General features: G+C 36.2%; 1 protein-coding gene across 1 annotated transcript; it reads left to right on the forward strand.

Moving 5' to 3' along the window:
- The first annotated feature begins 1,110 nt into the window (after positions 1 to 1,110).
- Positions 1,111 to 22,884, forward strand: ADAMDEC1 (ADAM like decysin 1). The gene is made up of 14 exons (XM_081515279.1): positions 1,111 to 1,266; positions 1,501 to 1,619; positions 2,397 to 2,473; positions 3,911 to 3,989; positions 6,148 to 6,224; positions 7,450 to 7,636; positions 7,837 to 7,899; positions 8,742 to 8,813; positions 9,830 to 9,999; positions 10,362 to 10,443; positions 11,722 to 11,852; positions 12,653 to 12,827; positions 17,799 to 17,882; positions 22,180 to 22,884. Exons 1-13 carry the CDS (start codon positions 1,218 to 1,220, stop codon positions 17,877 to 17,879), a joined length of 1,362 nt encoding a protein of 453 aa, XP_081371405.1. The 5' UTR covers positions 1,111 to 1,217; the 3' UTR covers positions 17,880 to 17,882; positions 22,180 to 22,884.
- Positions 22,885 to 23,570: the final 686 nt, after the last annotated feature.

Consider the following 23,570-nt stretch of genomic DNA (forward strand, 5'->3'; position numbering starts at 1 on the left):
CAACAACATGTAAGGTGACTAGGGCTGGGATGCTGATAAGAGTTACACCATTTCATGATCTTGTATTATTTGATGGTAGGTAGATGTTATTTGGATTTCATTTTGCTAAATTTTAATGGTAACTACTATAGGATACGGGAGCAGGAAATGGCAATCCACTCCAGTATTCTTGCCTGGAGAGTCCCATGGGCAGAGGAGCCTGGTGGGCTGCTGTCCATGGGGTCGCACAGAGTCGGTCATGACTAGAGTGACTTAGCATGCATGCATGCATACTATAGGATACAAGTGGAATGTTGATCTTCTAGACTAGCAAAAGATATAGAAAATTATAGAGAAAACTTAAATGACTCAAAAGAATGTAGAAAAACAAAGAGAAGCATAGACATGGAGAGATTACTCTAAAACTTACAATCTGATGCTTGCAAACTCCCAAATGTATCAGTAAAAAATAAACTCAGTAGTTAAAGAGCATAGATTTTTAGATTGGGAAAACTCTACTAATAGGAATATAATTTAGAGTTAACTCTGACAAATACCAGGTCAATGGATACCAAGAATCTCAAATTGTTTTACCTTTTTTACTAAATAATACTGTTTCAAGTATTTTATCCAAATGAAGTCATCTGAAATCAAAGAAATATAAACATAACGTTGGGCCACTGGGTGACCAACTATTTTTTCCTCAATTTAAGTTTTCTCTATAAACATTTATATCTTTTGCTGGTCCAGAAGATCAACACACACTTTTTCAAAACATCTACAGACTGATAGATTTTCTAAATATATAGATTAAGTTCTATAAGATTACAGAAAAGCATGAGTGATGTCTGAATTTAATGTGTGTGCAAATATATATATATAGATATCTCAGTCTCAGTAGGCACTTTCCCATGCTATTGGAGCACCAGGGCCAAGCAGTTGCCCAGATGTGAATCCTTAACAAGATGTAACCGCAGACATAAATACCTCTCAGAAATGAGGAACATTCTCATGATCTTGACAGTGCAATGTCTTGGCAACTTTCCAAAGCCATTAGGAAACATTCCCCAAACTTCCAAAGAAGGTTTGAGGGTTTTAAACCTTTTTTTTTCCAATTTGTAAAGAGAAGTAGGGGGAAGATAAAGCTGGACAGTGAAGTAGGGGAGATAAAACTGGAAAACTGGGGAGATCACAACTTAGTGCTGAGTAGGACTTCCCAGCTACCTGCAGTAGCCAGCATGTCTTTGGTCCTGCTCTCCATCCTCTGTCTCATCGTTCAGACTCAAGGTGAGCACTAATATACTGACAATTCCAAAGAATTATTTCATCATTGTCATGTCTTTCCAGGATAGGGAGAGAAAGCTAAAGAAAAATTCTTTGTTATCAAAGCTTAAGTAGAAGAAGAAAATTATCCTTCTCAGTGTTTCTCTTCTCAATGGGAACTGTCTTCATGCGATTTCAACAAACCAGTCAACAAAAACATTTACATATTTTATGCCAATATTATGTCTCTTTCTCTAGCAATAGCCATAAGACAAACACTTGAATCAGAGCTGTATGAAGTAGTTCATCTTAAGAAACTACATATTTTACACAAAAGAGAGATACAGAATAACCAAACAGAGAAGCATGGCAAAGAGGTAAGCAATGGATTGATCATGGTGTCATCTAATGAGACAGTAAAGGATCTTTCTACTAGTAGAAGTGATGTCACAGTCAACATTTAATAGTTTAATTTTGAAATCCATTTATACAAAAGCTCCCCTTTGCCCTGGAGAGGGCATAGGTTTTCTTTAAATGCTTTTGCACTGAAGCAGCAGGAAGGAAGTTAACTGACTCCCTCGATCAGAAAGAATAAAGCAGCTTGGACATTTCTCCAAGTTTGTGGGGAGGACAAAATAAAGGAAGACAGGAATGGCAGCCATTTCTAGGAGATAAAATTATCTCATTAATTTACAAGATTTTTTTTACTGTGTTGAAGATACTCTTTGACTATTACATTTTTGGAAATATTTTCCTCATTTTATAATTTTTGTTTTAATTTTTAGTGTGTTTTTGTTTGAGCCTTTTTAGTGTATTTGGTCTAGCTTTAAAACAGTAAAAATATATGCCTTATTATTACCCTATTAGGACCCATTAGGGTACAGAACTGTATACGATACGTTAGAGCAAATGTTAAGTCCCTATCTTACATATTAGAGTGAGTTTAATCTGTGTTATTACCATGTTATTGTACTTTTTGGAAATCTATCTTGGTGTAAAATTTGTGTTTTCTTTTACATATTTTAGAAGCATGAGAACTGCTTTTATCTTACACGCATTTGTAATTATTATTCTGTACAGCTACCTATATCATTATAATTATTTTAGATAGATTCAGAAATGTAAATTATCATTATATTATTAAACATTTTTAGGAAAGATATGAACCTGAACTTCAATATCAGATGATGTTAAATGGAGAAGAAGTCATTCTTTCCCTACAAAAAGCTGAGTAAGTTGTATTTTCTGCAAGTCTAATTACTGGATTATTCTAAAAAAAATGTAGGAAAATAAATCTTGAAACTCTATATAGTGTAATTTCACAAAGAAGACATGAAGCATATTGAGCATTAGATGCTGATAGTTTGTGCTAATATTATCAAAGAAGCTTGATGTTTCTCTAGGAAATTACATGCAAATTATAAAACAAAGGAAGCTGCACAAACGACTTTCTTCCTTGGTAATTTTGGAATTTGCTGCAAATATATTCTACCCAGATAAACTCAAACCTTTGATGTGACTTTCCAGTACTTTTATTTAATTGGGGTATTTTTTCTTTAAAATATTATGTTAGTTTCTACTGTACAGAAAAGTGAACCAGCTATACATATACGTATATCTCCTTTCTTGAACTTTCTTCCCATTTAGGTCACCACAGAGCACTGAATAGAGTTCCCTGTACTATACAGTGGGTTCTCATTAGTTATACATTTGATACATCACTTCAGCTCAGTTTTGTTCAGTTGCTCAGTCGTGTCCAACTCTTTGCGACCCCATGGACTGCAGCACACCAGGCCTCCCTGTCCATCACCAACTCCCAGAGCTTGCTCAAACTCATGTCCATCGAGTCCGTGAAGCCATCCAACCATCTCATCTTCTGTCGTCCCCTTCTCCTCCTGCCTTCAATCTTTCCCAGCATTAGGGTCTTTTCAGATGAGTCAGTTCTTCGCATCAGGTGGCCAAAGTATTGGAGTTTCAGCTTCAGCATCAGTCCTTCCAATGAATATTCAGGACTGATTTCCTTTAGGATTGACTGGTTGGATCTCCATGCAATCTAAGGGACTCTCTAGGGGAGAAGTCCAACACGACAGTTCAAAATCATCAATTCTTTGGCACTCAGTTTTCTTTATGGTCCAACTCTCACATCCATACGTGACTAATGGAGAAACCATAGCTTTGACTAGACGGAACTTTGTCAGCAAAGTAATGTCTCTGCTTTTATAGCTAAGGCTCATTCAGGGCACACAGCCTTGAGATAGATCTCAGGGAATAGGGTTCCACCAAGTTCTGTAATAGTCAGTAAACTTCTCCCTGAATGCAATGGTCCTTGATGTGTACTTGTGACCCAACACCATTTCAAGATTGCTTAGAGGCTGTGTTCTTGGTGCAAAGAATCCTAATAATACATTTGAAGTTAGAAAAATCATTCTCTGATTCCTGTGTTAGTAAAATATTGGAAGACATTTCTGTCCTCAGTTCTAAGAGGTATAACCGAATGCTTGATTTGCTTCAGGAGCACACTCACGACATTGGAAAAGGATTAGTGCATCAGAATGTCAGCTCTTTCTCACCGTAAACATTATCATTCCTTTAGTGCTGAAGATCAGATCAGGGATATTAGCCTTAATTATCACCATGAGAGTATTGTTCAACTTTCTGCTCTCTACAGGCATCTCCTGGGACCAGACTACACTGAAACATATTACTCACCCGGTGGAGAAGAAATCACCACAAGACCTCAGAACATGGTAGGTCTGAATGCTTTCTGGGACTCTTAACTTGGATCAGCTGCTTATATCATGAGATTCATAAGTCCAAGGTCAACTTAAAAAAAAATCAAAGGACTTGAAAGCAAGGGGCTCATCTATGACCAAGGAGACAACAGGTGAAAAAAAGAATTATATCTTTTTAAAAGGTAGGAGTAGTAGGAGGCTCTTAAGTGTTGCATTAAAAAAAATTTTTTTAATATTCATGTATTTGAGTGTGTTGGATCTTAATTGTGGCACACAGGATCTTCATTGCATCATGCTCAATATTTCGTTGTGGTGCATGGACTCTCTAGTTATGTTGCACGGACTTAGTTGCTCCACGGCATGTGGGATTTTAGTTCCCTGACCAAGGAGTGAACCCACAACCTCTGCATGGCAAGGCAGATTCTTTACCACTGGACCACCAGGGAAGTCCCTCAAGTGTTGCATTTTAAGAAGCAACTAATAACAGAATTGAATTTTGTCTGGGCTGCAAAAAAAAAAAAAAAAAAAAGAAGCAACTAAAAGTCTATTTTCCTTTAAATCATTTTATCACCAGGTTAGAAACATTCTCTCCTAGGTACTCAAAATGTTATGTCACTACTTACTATTTTCTAGTGATAAATGCATTTATCCTGAGATTCACAATGGTATATCAATTACTTAGTTAATAAAAATTTTTATCTGGTTAAACTACCATTATAGAAATGATGCCAAGGTGTAGGTGTCAGACATAGAGGATCAAGGCCAAGAAAAGAACAGGAAGAGAATATAAAAAGGCTCAGTCATATGTATACCTATGGTTGATTCATGTTGATGTTTAGCAGAAACCAACACAATACTATAAAGCAATTATCCTTCAATTAAGAATAAATAAATTTAGCTTTTTAAAAAAGGCTCAGTCGTAAGTATTATCAAGCTAGGGCATTTCTCAGAGCCACCCTCCATGGTGTCCCAAACATCTATGTCTCTGTAAAAAAAAACAAACAAGACTTAGGCCACAGAATGGCCCTTTGTTCCCTTCTTACTCTCTTATTTCAAGGGCATCTGGATTTTTGCTAACATTGACCTTTGGGGAAAGTATCTGATAAATTAGTTCATACTTAAGTGTGAATGGCCAATGATGTCTTAATGTGGTACCTTTTCCAACTCTTCTACAAGAAAATGTTAATGACATTGTTATAATGAAAATGTTATAATGACAAAGTTTCTTGTAAAGGCAAGAAAGACACAGATGGAATGTCAGACCCTGAGGAAAGTCAGTTTGTTTTGAACAAGAGTTTATTCATTAGCTTTCGTGGACTTTTCTGCACAAGTGATCCCCTACTTTGCTTATATGAAGTGCCAAAATGTCTGAATCTCTGTGTGGTGGTTTAGTTGCTCAGTTGTGTCCGACTCGTTGTGACCCCATGGACTCTAGCCCACCAAGCTCCTCTGTCCATGGGATTTCTCAAGCAAGAATACTGGAGTGGGATGCCATTTCCTTCTCCAGGGGATCTTCCCAACCCATGGGTCCAATCTGTGTTTCCTGCTTGACAGGCGGATTCTTTACCAGTGAGTCACCCAGGAAGCCAGTCTGAATCTCTAGTTGTAGACAAATTCTCTGGGCTTTCAAGGCTGGTAAAGGGCTACCACTAACACACCAGTTTAAAAAAAAAATGATTTGGACCCTTAAATCAGAGGGTCTCAGACATGGTGGTATGGCCTCTTGAGGACTTGAGAATTTAGGAAAATGAATACCTCATTTTATTGATATGTAATGCATAGTGGAGCTTGCACAGAGGTACTAAATTCTCCAAAGTTGGCACTCAAACCTGAGAGTTCTTGGGGAGTGCTATAGACCACATAAAGCAACAGGTTACTTCTCAAATGCAGTGTCTACGTTTGCCATGAGTCCATTTAGGTTCAAATTTTCTGGACTTTTCTTTAGCGTGAATTAGTGTCACAAAGACAGCTCAACCACCAAATATGGAGAGTTTCCAAGGTCATAGATGGAGAGGTCCATAAAACTGCTGAGATTCTCCACGTTTTTGTTTCTGGGAGCTAGTCTGGTCACAGCCACTATTTGAAGAACATTCCTACATATTCAAGATAAAAGTTTTCAACACAACTGTGATACATTTATTTTTATAGTTAAAATTTGTTTTTCCAACCTTAGGAACACTGCTACTATAAAGGACACATTCTAAATGAAAAGGACTCTGTTGCCAGCATTAGTACTTGTGATGGATTGCGGTGAGTTACAACTTGTAAAAATATTAAACATCAAGCACTATTTTGTTACACAATATTGAGTCTACCTGGACACCATGTCTTCTTACTATTTTGGTAAAATTATTTCCATTGATAAAATGCTGAATCTACATGGTTAAAGTGAAGAATAATGTATCATCCTTGCAATTATCTCATTATTTGCAGTTCTAGTAAAAGTAAGAGTTCACAATTTTTAAACAAGTACTATATTTGGGAGCATGGTGACATCTGGATTCACTTTCATATTTATTATCCATCCACCCTTCATTCCCTGAAACCATCTGTTTTATTTTCTTAAAGATGCTACCCTGCAGTTGTCACATTAAACATAATTTTTAGAAGTTTGTGTATATGAGTGTGTTTGTGTATCTGTGTGGTATTTCTGTTTACAAAGGTGATTCTTGCCAGTTAGGGAAAATTTATAAAGGGTGAGAAAGCCAAATAAGAAAATAACCACCAAAAAGTTTTACCTCTGAGTATCACTAGTATTAGTGTTTGATCATGGTTCAGCCTTTTATACAGATAAACAAAAATATCATTTATATGATTGAAATGTAAAATAAAATACACAATTCTTTGTCCAACATGGGACATACCACATGATATCAAAAGCCTTTTCCCATATCATACAATGCTTTCGTAGATGTAATTTTTTTAACAGCTGTGTTGGCTTTCTAATATTTCATCATACAGTTTCACTATATATTTCTGAACTAATTTTCCTCCTAAGAAGAGAAAATCTTTAAGTTACTACTAGTTCCAACTTGTTCCTCTGGCTGATCTGCTCATCAGTTTTCTCTTTGGGGTTCTTGGTATCTACAAGATATCTACTCCTTTGCAAGGTATCCTTTTATCTACTCCTTTACTACATTCACCCTTATAATCCTAGGATCTGCCAAGAAATATTTGCCAAATGTGAAAATAAACTATGGACAAATATTTACTGAGTTCATGGTGTAAATTTCAAATTTGGGGGGATAGTTTCATCTTACTACTTCTTGTTCAGAATGCTCTGGGTAATTAAAATAGGATCTATTTTTGTATTGACAAACACTGATTATAACTTAAATTAGCAAAAGTTAGCTGCAAGACATATGAATGAAAACTACATGTGAGCTCGGTGTTGAGGGAGAGGAATACCTTCACTCTGGTCAAAGGGTGTGACTCTGGCAGAGAATCTTGAAATATGAGCCTCTGTTTCTCACAGGGGCTATTTTACACATCACGATCAAAGATACATGATAAATCCTCTGAAAAGCACAGACCCAGAAGAACACGCTGTCCTCATATACAACCAGGAGGAGCTCAACCCAGCTAATCACACCTGTGGTGTAAGAAATGTTGGCAGGAAACAGGACCTTATTCGAACCTCAAGGTCACTCAAAAGTCCAGAGGTGAGTGCAGTTTCCCACCATCATTCATTTCGATGTATGAAACTGGTGTATCCAGAAATGGCTTGTGTGAGTAAAGCCCAACCCTTATTTACTTATTCTTCAATTTACTTTTCCTCTGAAGGAAAAAAAATCTTTTTGTTAGTTTTTTAATCTCTTAGGTTGAAGATATTATTAACAATGCTCTTTCATTCTTCATAAAGACAGAAGAATTTCTTCAGGCTGAAAAATACCTTGATCTGCTTTTGGTGCTGGATAATGCCTTTGTGAGTATGAAATGAGCACTTCTTGGGTAGTTAGATGGTTGGATGGCATCACCAATTCGATGGACATGGGTTTGGGTGGACTCCGGGAGTTGGTGATGGACAGGGAGGCCTGGCGTGCTGCGATTCATGGGGTCGCAGAGAGTCGGACACGACTGAGCGACTGAACTGAACTGAACTGGGTAGTTAAGTCAACTTTTCAGTTTTCTTATCAAGCAGACGCAAGCAATAAATGATTCTCATGAAAAATACAAAGCCTGTCCACGTGATTGTCTTATTGGTTCTACCTGCCATGTCAGAAATAGTTTTCATTCATTCCCACTCTTTTAAAATTCATCTGCTGCCAAAATGTTCAGATATGGGAAATATACTTAATGGCAGATAGCAACAGTAAAACAACCACAATAACTAGAAACATAAAAGAGTTGGTTATTAAAATCTTTTTTAAGTTCTCAATATAACATGTAAATATAAAATAGATATAAAATTATATACAGGTTATTAATTACATTCATATTAAAATATATGAGAATTTATGCTATATAACCAAATTTTAAAAATATTAAATTGACTTGAAAACATTAAAATTAATATGATTATTTCAACTTAATTTGAATTGATATTTTATATGAATGGTTAAGTTTTCTTTTGCCAAAAACTTCTTACGTTTGAAATAGAATTTGTGGAAACAGATTCTTAGATAAGTTCTTATATGAAGTAGATGTGGAATGAACAGACATTTATTTACATTGAAATGTGTAAGTTTTCTTAAACTATAAAATCTTCATCAGCTTTCTCACTTTAATTTGTGGTTTTAATTACTCTTTGCATTTGGTATTTTACAGTATAAGATGTATAATGAGAATATGACTGTGATAAGAAACTTTCTGTTTGATGTGATAAACCTACTCAATGTGGTAAGATATTTGTTCTATAAATATATGCTTCCACATAGGAGTTTAGGGCTTTTCTATATTTTAAGCAAGTAAGAATTGGGAGAATTACAATGGCTTAAAGTAAGCAGTTTGGGGAAATTTGATAGACAAGGATTAACATCAAGGTAAAATCACTGTATACTGTAGCAAAGGCAACTTCTAGGTTTTCTGTTTTCAAAATGGGATACATTTATCCATTACTTGCAATCAGTGAAAGATCTAAAAAAAACTAAATAAATCCTTCCTACTGTATAGCACAGGGAACTACATATAACATTCTAGGATAAACCATAGTAGAAAAGTATGAAAAAGAACATATATATGTTAGGTAGTTAGAATAGAAAACAGGAGTCCAGAATGGCAGTGGCTAAAAGATAAGGAAGGGAAAAGCTTGCAAAAATAGAACAAAGGAAGGTCTGAGGACCAGAGTGAGGGTCTCAGGTAGAATAAACAACACTTCTGGCTAGCCCAGTTTATATAGGGCAGGCCAGGGTTGGGAGGGGTGTGGGCGGGAAACATATAAAAAGAGGAGCCAAAGGGCCAGGGGTCTCTCTCTCTCTGTCCCGCACGCTGGGGCACTCTTCTCTTCGCATCTTTGGGTCAACATGCCCTCACACCTCGAGGATGGATTTTCCTGCTAATTTCTAAATAAAATAGAGCTGTAACACAGAGCTGTAACACCGATTTGTCTAAGAGCTCTAACACGGTCTGTTCGAGATCTGAGAGCTATAACACGGTCTGTCCAACACCCAAGAGCTGTGACGCGCTGAGGGCTTTAATGTCCGTCACTCCAAATCTTTGTTGGGACAAGACAGAACGGAGAAGCATACACTTGCCTGGCATATATACATATATATGTATAACTGAAAACAAACAAAACTCAGTCACTTTGCTATACAGAAGATATTAACATAATATTGTAAATCAGCTATACTTCAATAATTTTTTAAAAAAGGAAATATCAAACATTTTCATGATGAAAAATGTTCTTCCCTCAGATTTACAATACCATAGACATTCAAGTGTCCTTGGTAGGTATGGAAGTATGGTCTAATGGTGACAAGATAAAGGTGGTACCCAACACAGGTGTCACCTTTAACAACTTTCTGAATTGGCATCGTTCTAACCTGGGGAAAATGAAGACCCATGACCACGCTCAGCTACTCAGGTAAGCACACACTGGCCAGGGCCAGGTCTACTTTGACAGAGAAGATAGTTATCCCAAAGGTTCCATGACAGAGATTCCTGTTCAATTTTACCTCCATGTTCTGTGACCAGAGAACCTAAAGTTCTATTATTAGGAACTCACCTGTGGGATTGTTGCAGACCCATGTCAGATCACTAAAATTGACTCTTGGATGTGGGATAACCATCTGTGGTCATTCTAATGCTATAGAATAGCAGTGGCTTTTCTGGGACTTCATGAATATGAAAAGGGTAGGGGAACTAGGGAAGTCTCAGACAGAGTTGACAGAAGCTGATGGTTCAAAAAACTCCGATTGTGACAATGTACTTGTAACTTTTACGCAGTGGAGTTGACTTCAAAAATCGAATTACAGGACTGGCAACCTCGAATTCCTTGTGCTCCCCATCGTCTGTCGCTGTTATTGAGGTTTGTAAACATATAGCTCCCTGAGGTTCTACAACCTCTGTGAAGACAAGCACAATGTCTTACTTAGAGTTAGCACAATGTATATTTGCTGAGTCAGTAAATAAAAGTAGAAATGAATCTGTATTAGTAGATCACTACACTGAGGATTCCTTGGATTATGAAACAGAATATCTCTTTACATTGACCCTCCCAGAGGTTTCACTCTTTAGTTGGTGTTAGGGAGTTATAAGAGGAAGATCAGAACAAAAATAGAATCCAGGTGCCCTCTGGGATCTGAGGTAACTTCAAATTAATCATTGCTAGTATCTATGGCCAAGGAGGTTGGACAAAGTGCATGTCAGTGTCACATGCCAAACACTGCCAATGTCGTAGGCATCATAGCAATATTTTTTGGAATTGAGTACATAGTGTGACATCTTTTAGTACTTCCTGTGAAGAATGAGTTTCCCTGGTGGCTTGTTGGTAAAGAATCCACTTGCCAGTGTGGGAGATGAGGGTTATATCCCTGGGTTGGGATGATCCCTTGGAAAAGAAAATGGTAACCCACTTCAGTATTCTTGTCTGGGAAATGCCATAAACAGAGGAGCCTGGAGGGCTACAGGCCATGGAGTCACAAATGAGTCAGACTCCACTTAGCAACTGAACAACAACAATGAATAATGGAATTATCATGATTTAACCATGATTTATGGAGAAGGCAACGGCAACCCACTCCAGTACTCTTGCCTGGAAAATCCCATGGACGGAGGGGCCTGATAGGCTGCAGTCCATGGGGTCGCTAAGAGTCGGACACGACTAAGTGACTTCACTTTCACTTTTCACTTTCATGCATTGGAGAAGGAAATGGCAACCCACTCCAGTGTTCTTGCCTGGAGAATCCCAGGGATGTCGGAGCCTGGTGGGCTGCTGTCTACGGGGTTGCACAGAGTCGGACACAACTGAAGCAACTTAGCAGCAGCAGCAGCAACCATGGTTATCAATAATCCATATTGATTGAGCACTGTCTCAGCAGTTAGATTTCCAATAGCAAATCATTTCAAATGTTTACAATGTCATTTTCGATGTTTGAAGTGTAAACATTTTTAATGTTTATAATGTCCTGTCAGTTGTCTCAAATGTCTACAATTTACAATAAACAATAACAGAGGAAGAAGATCAATGATTCAATAATTTTCATGTCAAACTATTATTCTTTGTAATAGCAAACATCAATGATAATGAACAAATAATTGAATAAAATCACAAATAATAGATATTTCTTTTTTTTTTTTCCACCAGGGTAAGAGAAAGAACAGTGTCTCTCTTGTAGGAGTGATGTCACATGAATTGGGTCATGTCCTCGGTATGCCTGATGTTCCATATAACACCAAGTGTCCCTCTGGGAGTTGTGTGATGAATGAATATCTAAGGTGAGACCTTGTCACTGTAGAGAAAAAAAAATATTTCTTAAATCTTAAAGAATTCAGATGCAGGCTGTATAATTGGATGAACATTTTTTAATGTAATGGCTGTGTTTCCAACTAATTTATGCTCTAGCTTCTTGATGTACAGGATTTACCAACTAGCAGAACTCATTATTTAAGATTTCCAAATATGCCAAGGTAGAGTTTATAAGTATAGTGGCCATGTTAATCTAACTTAAAATAATTTTAGCTTAAAACAATCTTTTCTAAAAATATTTATATAATTAAAATGAGAACCTCCTTATAAATCCCTATCACCAATCCATTCATTTTTATGTTATTAATGTTGCCTTTTAATTCTAAGCACTTTGCAAGGACTAGTGATAGAAAAATCAATAAACATAACTTACTGTTGAAGCGCTCATAAATAAGAAGTTAAATATCTCCATTGAACCTCTAAGTCTGCAATTATTTCCTTTCACTATTCATTGTTATTATCACTTACCTCTCAGCCCTCAATAATGAGAGGAGTGAATGATAACAAATGGTGAAGCTCATCACTGCTGCCATTTGGGGCAGAATTGAATCCACACAGGAATTGAAATTCTTCCAACTCCTACAACTGGGTATCTAGAAAAAGAATTTTCCAATGAGAGTAATATTCATGCTGTATCACACTCCACATATAACATGGTTCATTTATACTAAATTTGGAATTTTTGTTGAACTAGTTAAACAAGTCAGATTCTTATGTTAACTTATCACTGTATATAACATGGTATTTCTCATTTTTCTTCTGGTTACAGTTCAAAATTCCCAAAGGATTTCAGTACACTCAGTCTCTCATATTTTAAAAAATACATGTTATCTCAAAAGCCAAGATGCCTACTGCAAGCATTGGTTCCTAAAACTATGACAAAACCAGTGTGTGGGAACAAACTTTTGGAAGTGGGTGAAGACTGTGATTGTGGCTCTCCTGAGGTATGCAAATATCTGTGGTCTAAAAAATTTGCTGGAGAGTTATTGTGGCTTTCTTTTTAGTTTTAATTAGAGTATAATTGCTTTACAATGTCGTGTCAGTTTCTGCTGCACAACATGAATCAGCTATATGTATACATATATCATTTCTCTCTTGCACCTCCCTCCACTCCCAACCACATCCCACACCTCTAGGTCATTACAGAGCACCAGGCTGAGCTCCCTGTGCTGTTCGTAATGTTTTCTTTTTTTTTTCCTTTTAAAATGCTCTTTTGGAAATTCTTTCTAAAGACAAACTTGGCATCTTAGTAAAAAGTAGGCTTGTGTTTGTTTTCAGTAATGACTTTAGTCACCTTTTGAAAAGCATTTCAAAAGCCAGGATGTGCTTATTATATGATTGTGTAAGAACTTCAGTGAAAAGGAGTAAATCATTAAGGTGAAAAGACAACTCTCAGAATGGAAAAAAAATTTGCAAAAGAAACAAGTAACAAGGGACTAATCTCTCTTGTGATACAAACAGTTCATGCAGCTCAATGTAAAAAAAGAAAAAAAACCCAATCTAAAAATAGGTAAGAGACCTTAATAGACATTTCTCCAAAGAAGACATACAGATGGCAAAAAAATACATGAAAAGATGCTCAACATCACTAAATATTAGAGAAATGCAAATCAAAACTATAATGAGGTATCACCTCACACTGCTCAGAATGATCATCATTAAAAAATCTACAAACAATGAATGCTGGAGAGGATGTGGAAAAAAGGGAACTCTCCTACACTGATGATGAGAATGTAAATTGGTACAGTCGATATGGAGAATAGTATGGAGGTTCCTTAAAAATCTAAACATAGGGCTACCGTGTGTGTGTGCTAAGTTGCTTCAGTGGCGTCTGACCCTTTGCGACCCTATAGACCATAATCCACCAGGCTCCTCTGTCCACGAAATTCTCCAGGCAAAAGCACTGGAGTGGGTTGCCATGACCTTCTTCAGGGTATTTTCCCAAACCGGGGATTGAACCCATGTCTTTTAGTCTCCTGCATTGGCAGGCAGGTTGTTTCCCCTAGCACCACTTGGGAAGCCCCCAGAGCCACCATATGCCCCAGCAATCCCACTCCTGAGCATGTATCTGGAGAAAACCATAATTCAAAAATATACAAGCATCGTAATGTTCATTGTAGCCCTATTCACAATAGCCAAGATGTGGAAGCAACCTAAATGTCCATTGGTGGAGGAATAAAGAAAATGTGGTACATGTATATACAATGGAATATTACTCAGCCACAAAAAGGGACAAAACTGTGCAATTTGAAGATATGTGGATGAACCTAGAGACTGTCATACAGAGTGAAGTAAGTCAGAAAGAGGAAAACAAATATCAAATGATATCACTTACATGTGGAATCTAGAAAGTGATACAGATGAACTTATTTGGAAAGCAGAAATAGAGACACAGACATAGAGAATGGATGTATGGATTCTAGGGCCTGGGGTGTGGGATGAACTGGGAGATTGGGACTGACATATATACACTATTGATATTAGGTATAAAATAGATAACTACTGCTGCTGCTGCTAAGTTGCTTTAGTCGTGTCCGACTCTGTGTGACCCCATCAATGGCAGCCCACCAGGCTTCTCTGTCCCTGAGATTCTCCAGGCAAGAATACTGGAGTGGGTTGCCATATCCTTCTCCAGAAAATAGATAACTAATGAGAACCTATTATCTAGCACAGGGAACTCTGTAGTGCTCTGTGGTGTCCTAAATGGGAAGGAAATCCAATAAAGAGGGGATATACATAAGCATATAGTTTCTACTATACTCTACTTTGCTGTACAGTAGAAACTAAAACATTATAAAGCAAGTGTACTTTCTTTTACAAAGTAAATCCTTAACTATACTTGTCACTTATGAACTTTCTTAAATGTATTAGTCAAATTTCTAAATCACATAAACTCCCAGCTGATCGTTTTGTTGAACAATAACAATTAAAAAAGGGTTTCCCGTGTGGCTCAGTGGTAAAGCATCTGCCTGCCAATGCAGGAGATATAGGTTATATCCCTGGGTCTGAAAGAGGCCCTGAAGGAGGAAATGACACCCCACTCCAGTATTCTTGCCTGGAAAATCCCATGGACAGAGAGGAGTCTGGCAGGCTACAGTCCATGGGGCGGCCAAGAGTAAGACACAGCTGAGAGACTAAGTACGTACACACGGATGCGACAGTTGAAAATCCAGAAGTAAATTCTCTCCATTGAGAGAGAATTGGCCTTCTTTCATCAAGCAGTGTGTAAATGAGAAGGAGAAATTAAAATGTAAAGAGGAAAAAGAAAAATCACACAAGTGTGTAGAAGATGGGTTAACATAGAACATCTAAGATAATTACTATACTTCTGGCTAATCTTCATAAAAATCTAACCCCTTCGAGACATCAGTGTACCCTAAAGATTATCTCTGATAGAATGTTCATTAGCAGTCTCAGACTTGGTTTCTAAAAGAAAGTGTTCTATTTAAGACTAAAAAATGAATTACGATTTGAAGAGACTTTTTATATGTCGATCTGCCGAATGCTTTTATAATCACAATCTCCTTTATTACTCACAACAAACCTACAAAACAGGTTTGTTATTTTCCCAATTTAGAAAAGAAGTGAGACTCAGAAAAGCTAAGTAACTAGATCCAAGGATACAAAGCTAGTAATTGGTGAAACCTGTTGCAACCCAAGATTTATCCATTTCTTTAAGAGGCTTTGTGACAATGGGGAGGACATATAATCTTTCTATGCTGTTTATTTATTCAGAAATTTTAAGCTATTGAGGGCTTCCCTGGTGGCTGAGTGGTAAAGAATTTGCCTGCCAATGCAGAAGACATGGGTTCCATCCATGGTCTGAGAAGATCCCACGAAGCAACTAAGCCTGTACATCAAAAAAGAAAAACAAAACAACAAAAAAAAGAAATTCTAAATTATTAAATTATATTAAAAGTTTACATGGTGCAGCTTAATTATTCACAAAAATATTCTGTTAATTATAATGAGATAAGAAAGTTTACAAATGATTTGATACTTTACAATAATTTAGATTTATGTTTATCTCATTCTTACTTCTTATATTCCCATATGGTTTCTCTAGTGGAGGATAACTGAAGTTGTTCACAATCCTTGATATTTCTAATTTCAACAGGTAAAATGATGTGTGTTCAGTATACACACACACACACACACAAAAGAGAGAGGGAAGAGAACAGGAGAGGAAAAACTGCTATTATATGGTGTTTAATATCTTATTTTCTTTAACTATATCATCCAGTTCCCATATTCTTTCCATATCTTGTTGATTTTCTTCTTCTGTAGCTGAATAAAAGTAGAGAGCTAGAGAGTCCAAACTTAAGAACAACTGAATTTTTAAATAGCTGTTTTTTATCTAATAAGTAGTATATATACTTTATATAGAATTCTTCAATGAAAAATCCATTTTCCAAGATCTTACATGCTATTTTATTATTTTTAATAAAAATAATCATTATTTATTATTTTTAATAAAAATAATCATTCTTTCTGTGTAGATATTATCAAACAACCATCATGCTATTTTAATGATTCCAACTATATAACACACTTTAATATCAGTAATGGAAAATTTCTTCACTGACGTTTTTTTGCAGTGTTTGCATAGTAGTTATTCAGTGTTCATTCTTCCATAAATATCTTGATTTTATTTTTTTTTATCAATTTGCCTGTAAATACAGTTGAGATTCTGGTTGATATTTGTAAAATTCACAATTACTCTAAAGGCCACTGGCATTTTCACAATATTAAGTATTGTCTTAAAAGATAAGTTGACTTTGAGGTTTTTCAGAGAAGTTAAATAAAAAATTCTTCATGCAGTTCTTGCACATTTTGAAAGTTTATTTTGAAATATTTTCAATTTTTTTCTTTTTGCTGTTAGTATATATAATGTTTTCTTTTTATTTAGGTTCTCATTTATTACTGTTCTTGACATTATTTTATTATTATCTTAAACAGCTATCTTAGTGACTAACTCAATGTTCTTAGAATTGATCCTCTTTTCTTCTAGCTCAAGAATTATATCATGTATAAACAGTGAAAACATAATTATTATTATTTATAGATAATTGTTATATATCTGATTATTATGCCTTCATATATTTTTGTCTCATAGCATTTGTCAGAATTTACATAATAATATAGCATAAAAATAATTCTTGTTTTATACTTTATTGGATGTGTTTTTACTATTCACCAGATAGATTTTCTTTATCATGATGATAAAAATACTATTTATAGTTTACTAATACGTGTTAATTAAATAATGCTGCCTAATTTGTACTAATTTTTGCCATCTATCACGTTAGTATTAGTTGTTTTCTTCCCTCAGTATTTTAATATGATGGATAATGTTACTTTATTCTGTACTATTGAGACACTCTTGCATTTTTGGTGACAAAAGACTCTGCAGAGTTTGTAATGGAGAATTATTATATTAATAGGCTAGTGTTTGACTAATAATTTACTCCAGTTTTTGCATTTATACTCACAAATGAGAATGGTATAATATATATATTCACTACCAGTTCTCATTATCAGGGTTATGCAGGCCTGGTAAAATGAATTGAGGATTAAAAATAATTTTTTTCTCTATCATCAAGCTGTTTGAAGAGAATAGAAATATTCTCCCTTGAATTTCAAATTAGCTTACATATAATATCATCTAGGTGAATTTATTTGGGATAACTCTTGGATTATTCTATTTTTGTCCTTTTAAGAAATGGTTTTCATTACTCAGCATTTTTTCCTATCGTTAAATTTCCTTGGTCATTTCAACTCGAATTTGTATAGCAGAGTAATTTAGTTTAAAAAGTGAAATTTCATTGTCATCTTATACCAGAATTCTGTGCACCTAGTCTATAGGAAAAAAAATGCTTGAACCCACTTTTGCATTGTGTGTGTGTGTTTTAAAGGAATGTACCAATCCTTGCTGTGAAGCCATGACCTGTATGTTAAAACGTGAAGTTAATTGTGGAAAAGAGACAGACCAATAACATGTAAGACCTTTTTTTTTCTTTCTTTGTTCTCAAACATTTTCACATTTTTATGTGTCTCAAAAAAGATATGACACTGAGTTCAACAAAGCTAAAACTCAATGTATTTCATTTTACATTGTTTAAATGACTCAATTTTAGAAATTAAGAAAAGCCACCATTATGAACATAAATAGCTCAGAGTTGTGTATATACTAATAGACTAATGAGAAAAATGGCTATTTTTGTCATCATGAAACTAGGACTTCTGAAACCTGTGCTAAAATTGTATGAAATTCTGAAAGGTAATAATGAGTTTAATATAAAGTAATATGACAAAGAGAAAAGTGAAAGTGAAAGTCTCTCAGTCGTGTCCAACTCTTTGCAACCCCATGGACTATACATGGACAATTAATTTATTTATTTTAATTGGAGGCTCATTACTTTACAATATTGTGGTGGTTTTTGCCATACATTCATTCACATGAATCAGTCATGGGTGTACATGTGTTCCCCATCCTGAACCTTCCTCCCTCCTCCCTCCCAGTCCCATTCCTCAGGGTCATCCCAGTGCACCAGCCCTGAGCACCCTGTCTCATGCATCAAACCTAGACTGGCGATCTATTTCACATATGATAATATACATGTTTCAGTGCTATTCTCTCAAATCATCCCATCCTCACCTTCTCCCACAGAGTCCAAAAGTCTGTTCTTTATATCTGTGTCTCTTTTGCCGTCTCGCATATAGGGTCATCATTCCCATCTTTCTAAATTCCATATATATGCATTAGTATACTGTATTGGTGTTTTTCTTTCTGACTTACTTCGCTCTATATAATAGGCTCCAGTTTCATCCACCTCGTTAGAACGGATTCAAATGCATTCTTTTTAATAGCTGAGTAATATTCCATTGTGTATATGTACCACAGCTCTCTTATCCATTCCTCTGCCAATGGACATCTAGGTTGCTTCCATGTCCTGGCTATTGTAAACAGTGCTGTGATGAACATTGGGGTACATGTGTCTCTTTCAGTTCTGGTTTCCTCAGTGTGTATGCCCAGCAGTAGAATTGCTGGGTCATATGGCAGTTCTGTTTCCAGTTTTTTAAGGAATCTCCACACTGTTCTCCATAGTGGCTGTACTAGTTTGCATTGCCACCAACATTGTAAGAGGGTTCCTTTTTCTCTGCACCCTCTTCAGCATTTATTGTTTGTAGACTTTTTGATAGCAGCCATTTTGACCGGCATGAGATAGTACCTCATTGTGGTTTTGATTTGCATTTCTCTGATAATGAGTAGTGTAGAGCATCTTTTCATGTGTTTGTTTGCCATCTGTATGTCTTCTTTGGAGAAATGTCTGTTTAGTTCTTTGGCCCATTTTTTGATTGGGTCGTTTATTTTTCTGGAATTGAGCTGCAGGAGTTGCTTGTATATTCTTGAGATTAATTCTTTGTCAGTTGCTTCATTTGCTATTATTTTCTCCCACTGTGAAGGCTGTCTTTTAACCTTACTTATAGTTTCCTTCGTTGTGCAAAAGCTTTTAAATTTAATTAGGTCCCATTTGTTTATTTTATTTCCATTACTCTGGGAGGTGGGTCATAGAGGATCCTGCTGTGATTTATGTCAGAGAGTGTTTTGCTTATGTTTCACTCTAAGAGTTTTATATTTTCTGGTCTTACATTTAGATCTTTAATCCATTTTGAGTTTATTTTTGTGTACATTGTTAGAAAGTGTTCTAGTTTCACTCTTTTACAAGTGGTTGACCAGTTTTCCCAGCACCACTTGTTAAAGAGGTTGTCTTTTCTCCGTTGTATATTCTTGCCTCCTTTGTCAAAGATAAGGTGTCCATAGGTGCATGGATTTATCTCTGGGCTTTCTATTTTGTTCCATTGATCTATATTTCTGTCTTTGTGCCTGTACCATGCTGCCTTGATGACTGTTGCTTTGTAGTAGAGCCTGAAGTCAGGCAGGTTGATTCCTCCAGGTCCATTCTTCTTCCTCAAGACTACTTTGGCTATTCGAGGTTTTTTGTATTTCCATACAAATTGTGAAATGATTTGTTCTAGTTCTATGAAAAATACCGTTGGTAGCTTGATAAGGGTTGCACTGAATCTATAGATTGCTTTGGGTAGTATACTCATTTTCACTATATTGATTCTTCTGATTCGTGAACATGGGATATTTCTCCATCTATTTGTGTCATCTTTGATTTCTTTCACCAGCGTTTTATAGTTTTCTATATATAAGTCTTTTGTTTCTTTAGGTAAATTTATTCCTAAGTATTTTATTCTTTTCATTGCAACGGTGAATGGAATTGGTTCCTTAATTTCTTTTTCTGTTCTTTCATTGTTAGTGTATAGGAAAGCAAGGGATTTCTGTGTGTTAATTTTATATCCTGAAATTTACTGTATTCATTGATTACCTCTATTAATTTTCTGGTGGAGTCTTTAGGGTTTTCTATGTAGAGGATCATGTCATCTGCAAACAGCGAGCGTTTTACTTCTTCTTTTCCAATCTATGTTCCTTTTATTTCTTTTTCTACTCTGATTGCTGTGGCCAAAACTTCCAAAACTATGTTGAATAGTAGTGGTGAGAGTGGGCATCCTTGTCTTGTTCCTGACTTTAGGGGAAATGCTTTCAATTTTTCACCATTGAGGGTAATGTTTGCTGTGAGTTTGTCATATATAGCTTTTATTATGGTGAGGTATGTTGGTTCTATTCCTGCTTTCTGGAGGGTTTTTATCATAGATGGATATTGAATTTTGTCAAAGCTTTCTCTGCATCTATTGAGATAATCATATGGTTTTTATTTTTCAATTTGTTAATGTGGTATATCACATTGATTGATTTGTGAATGTTGAAGAATCCTTGCATCCCTGGGATAAAGCCCACTTGGTCATGAAGTATGATCTTTTTAATATGTTGTTGGATTCTGTTTGCTTGAATTTTGTTAAGGATTTTGCATCTACATTCATCAGTGATATTGGCCTGTAGTTTTCTTTTTGTGTGGCATCTTTGCCTGGTTTTGGTATTAGGGTGATGGTGGACTCATAGAATGAGTTTGGAAGTTTACCTTCCTCTGCAATTTTCTGGAAGAGTTTGAGTAGGATAGGTGTTAGCTCTTCTCTAAGTTTTTGGTAGAATTCAGCTGTGAAGTATCTGGTCCTGGGCTTTTGTTTGTTGGAAGATTTCTGACTACTGTTTCGATTTCTGTGCTTGTGATTGGTCTGTTAAGATTTTCTATTTTTTCCTGGTTCAGTTTTGGAAAGTTATGCTTTTCTAAGAATTTGCCCATTTCTTCCAAGTTGCCCATTTTATTGGCATATAGTTGCTGATAGTAGTCTCTTATGATCCTTTGTATTTCTGTGTTGTCTGTTGTGATTTCTCCATTTTCATTTCTAATTTTGTTGACTTTTTTTTCTGGAATTGAACTTGTAGAGAGATTATAAAGGGAATAATCAACTCAAAGAGTCTTCCTTGTCAGTGGTAAAGAATTTGCCTGCTAATTCAGGAGACACAAGAGATATGAGTTCGATCCCTGAGTCTGGAAGATCCCCTGGAGGAGAAAATGGCAATCCACTCCAGTATTCTTTCCTGGAGAATTCCATGAACAGAGGAGCCTGGCAGGCTACAGTCCATGGGGTTGCAAGAGTCGAACAAGACTTAGTGATTCAACCACCACCACCCAATCAACTGAAAGATCACTGACTATCACTTCCTCAAGGAAAGGACCAGCAAAGTCATACAATGAGGAGTATCACTCATTCGGGGTTTCTGAATTCATGCCTGGAAAATTCCATGGACAGAGGAGCCTGGCAGGCTATAGTCCATGGGGTCACAAAGAGTCAGACACGACTATCTACTGAGCATACACATTCTCTCACCAAGCATCATTTCACTCAGGAGAACCCCTAGTGCGATCCATTCTACAGGAAATGCTAGAAATTAGTCCCATCTTCTTCCTTTGTCACAGAGATCAGAAGCATATCATCACAAACCATAACCATTCAATTTCTTTAGGGGCTTGGAATGATAGGTGGGCATGCCCCATTACTGGCCAATATTGGCAATTTAGTATCATGGAAAGAAAACTGAACTTGGACTCAGGATACTTTGATTATTTTCTCAGGTTAGGTCCAAACTACCTGTAGCACTTAAAGTCAAATTATTTACTTCATTTTCTCACCTGTAAAATGAAGCTAATGGTATTGTCTTTCAGCAGGGTTGTTATAATTATTTAAATTCTATAAATATTTGCTATTATTACATAATATTTTATAATTTATAAAGACCATGGCTTCCAAATTTTTTCTTTTGATCAGTGGATGAATCCAGACCTCTACTTCATTGAGATGCTACTTGCCAGGACAAGAATCAAGAAATCCAAACATGCCAGGAATCTTGCACAGTCTTACCATTGTCCTTAACTGTATTTTGCTTTTCACTTGTCCTTATACTTCCTGTAATTTTACCTCTTCAGTCAACAGGTCAATAGATGTATTTAGGGAAGCTGTCTATTTTCTAAGTCTGATCTTTAAATGTATTTTTTTAAGGATATTGAAGCTGTTGTTTAGCTCTTTTCATTGGAGAACAAAAGAAATTAGTCTTTGACTAAAACACTGCAAAATGCTCTACTGAATTATGCAAGCTCAGTTCAGAATTGTATAATGGCAAGTGACTCGTGTTTTAATTCCTCTTTTATTTTAGTTTAGTCCATGAAAAAATAAGATCATTTGATGAGTGTAATCTTTGGTGGAAGAAAGGAAAGCAAAGTTCATGTGTCATTTCTTACTCCTCAGTATTCTGCTTTCCTTGCTCTTCGAAGTGTGATATTTTTCTATATCATATCAAGGCTAATGAAGTATTTTTTATTTTATCATGTATAATCCTTTCACCATCACGTTTAATGTTAATTTGATGAAGTCTGTATTGCTTACACTGTCATTTAGCCACCAAGAATTGCTTAATTCATCTATTGGCTTAGTGAACCACAGCATCAGTGAATAAAAGCACAACTTTTTGAGGAATTTGTTTGTGTGGTCATTTTCGAAAATGAATATTTTCCAACTTTGTTGTAGGTCTGTGTTAGATGATAAAGCCTCGCGTAATTAGACAATTTTCCCTTTGGTCATTTGACAGCACTGCCACAGAGAGCCAGGCATCGTGATGGAGAGGAGAAAGGTCACATTCTCTTTTAATGCCCAGAATGAAATGACTTGAGGCCAGTCACACAAGACTAGTCTTCTTTTTGAAGTTTCTCTAAACTGTTTTTTTTAACAATTTACTCAAAATAATTGTCCAAATTTCCACTGATGCCTGGGTCAGGAGAACAAGAACTTAGACATACTGGTAAAAGCGGCAACCTTCTGAAACAAGCAACTTTCTAGAAAGCCCTCCTTGCTGCCTCCCCCTTCCTTGCCTCCATGTTGTTGGTGGCTTTGGCTCTACAAGTGTTACAGTGACACTGCATGTCTGATGTCACTGGTGGCCATGCTGTAGCCGTGACTTGTCAATATCCCCAGCTGTCCATTGTGTGTGTGTGTGTGCACACGTGTGTGTGTGTGTGTGTGTTTTCGCGCGCTTATTTGCTCAGTCATGTCTGATTCTTTTGTGACCCCCAGGACTGCAGCCCACCAGGTTCTTCTGTCCATGGGGTTGTCCAGGCAAGAACACTGGAGTGTGTTGCCATTTTATTCTCCAGGGGACCTTCCTG

This window comes from Giraffa tippelskirchi, chromosome 1 (assembly GCF_054371585.1).
Source record: "Giraffa tippelskirchi isolate mGirTip1 chromosome 1, T2T-mGirTip1v1.2.pri, whole genome shotgun sequence".
Taxonomy (NCBI): Eukaryota; Metazoa; Chordata; class Mammalia; order Artiodactyla; family Giraffidae; genus Giraffa; species Giraffa tippelskirchi.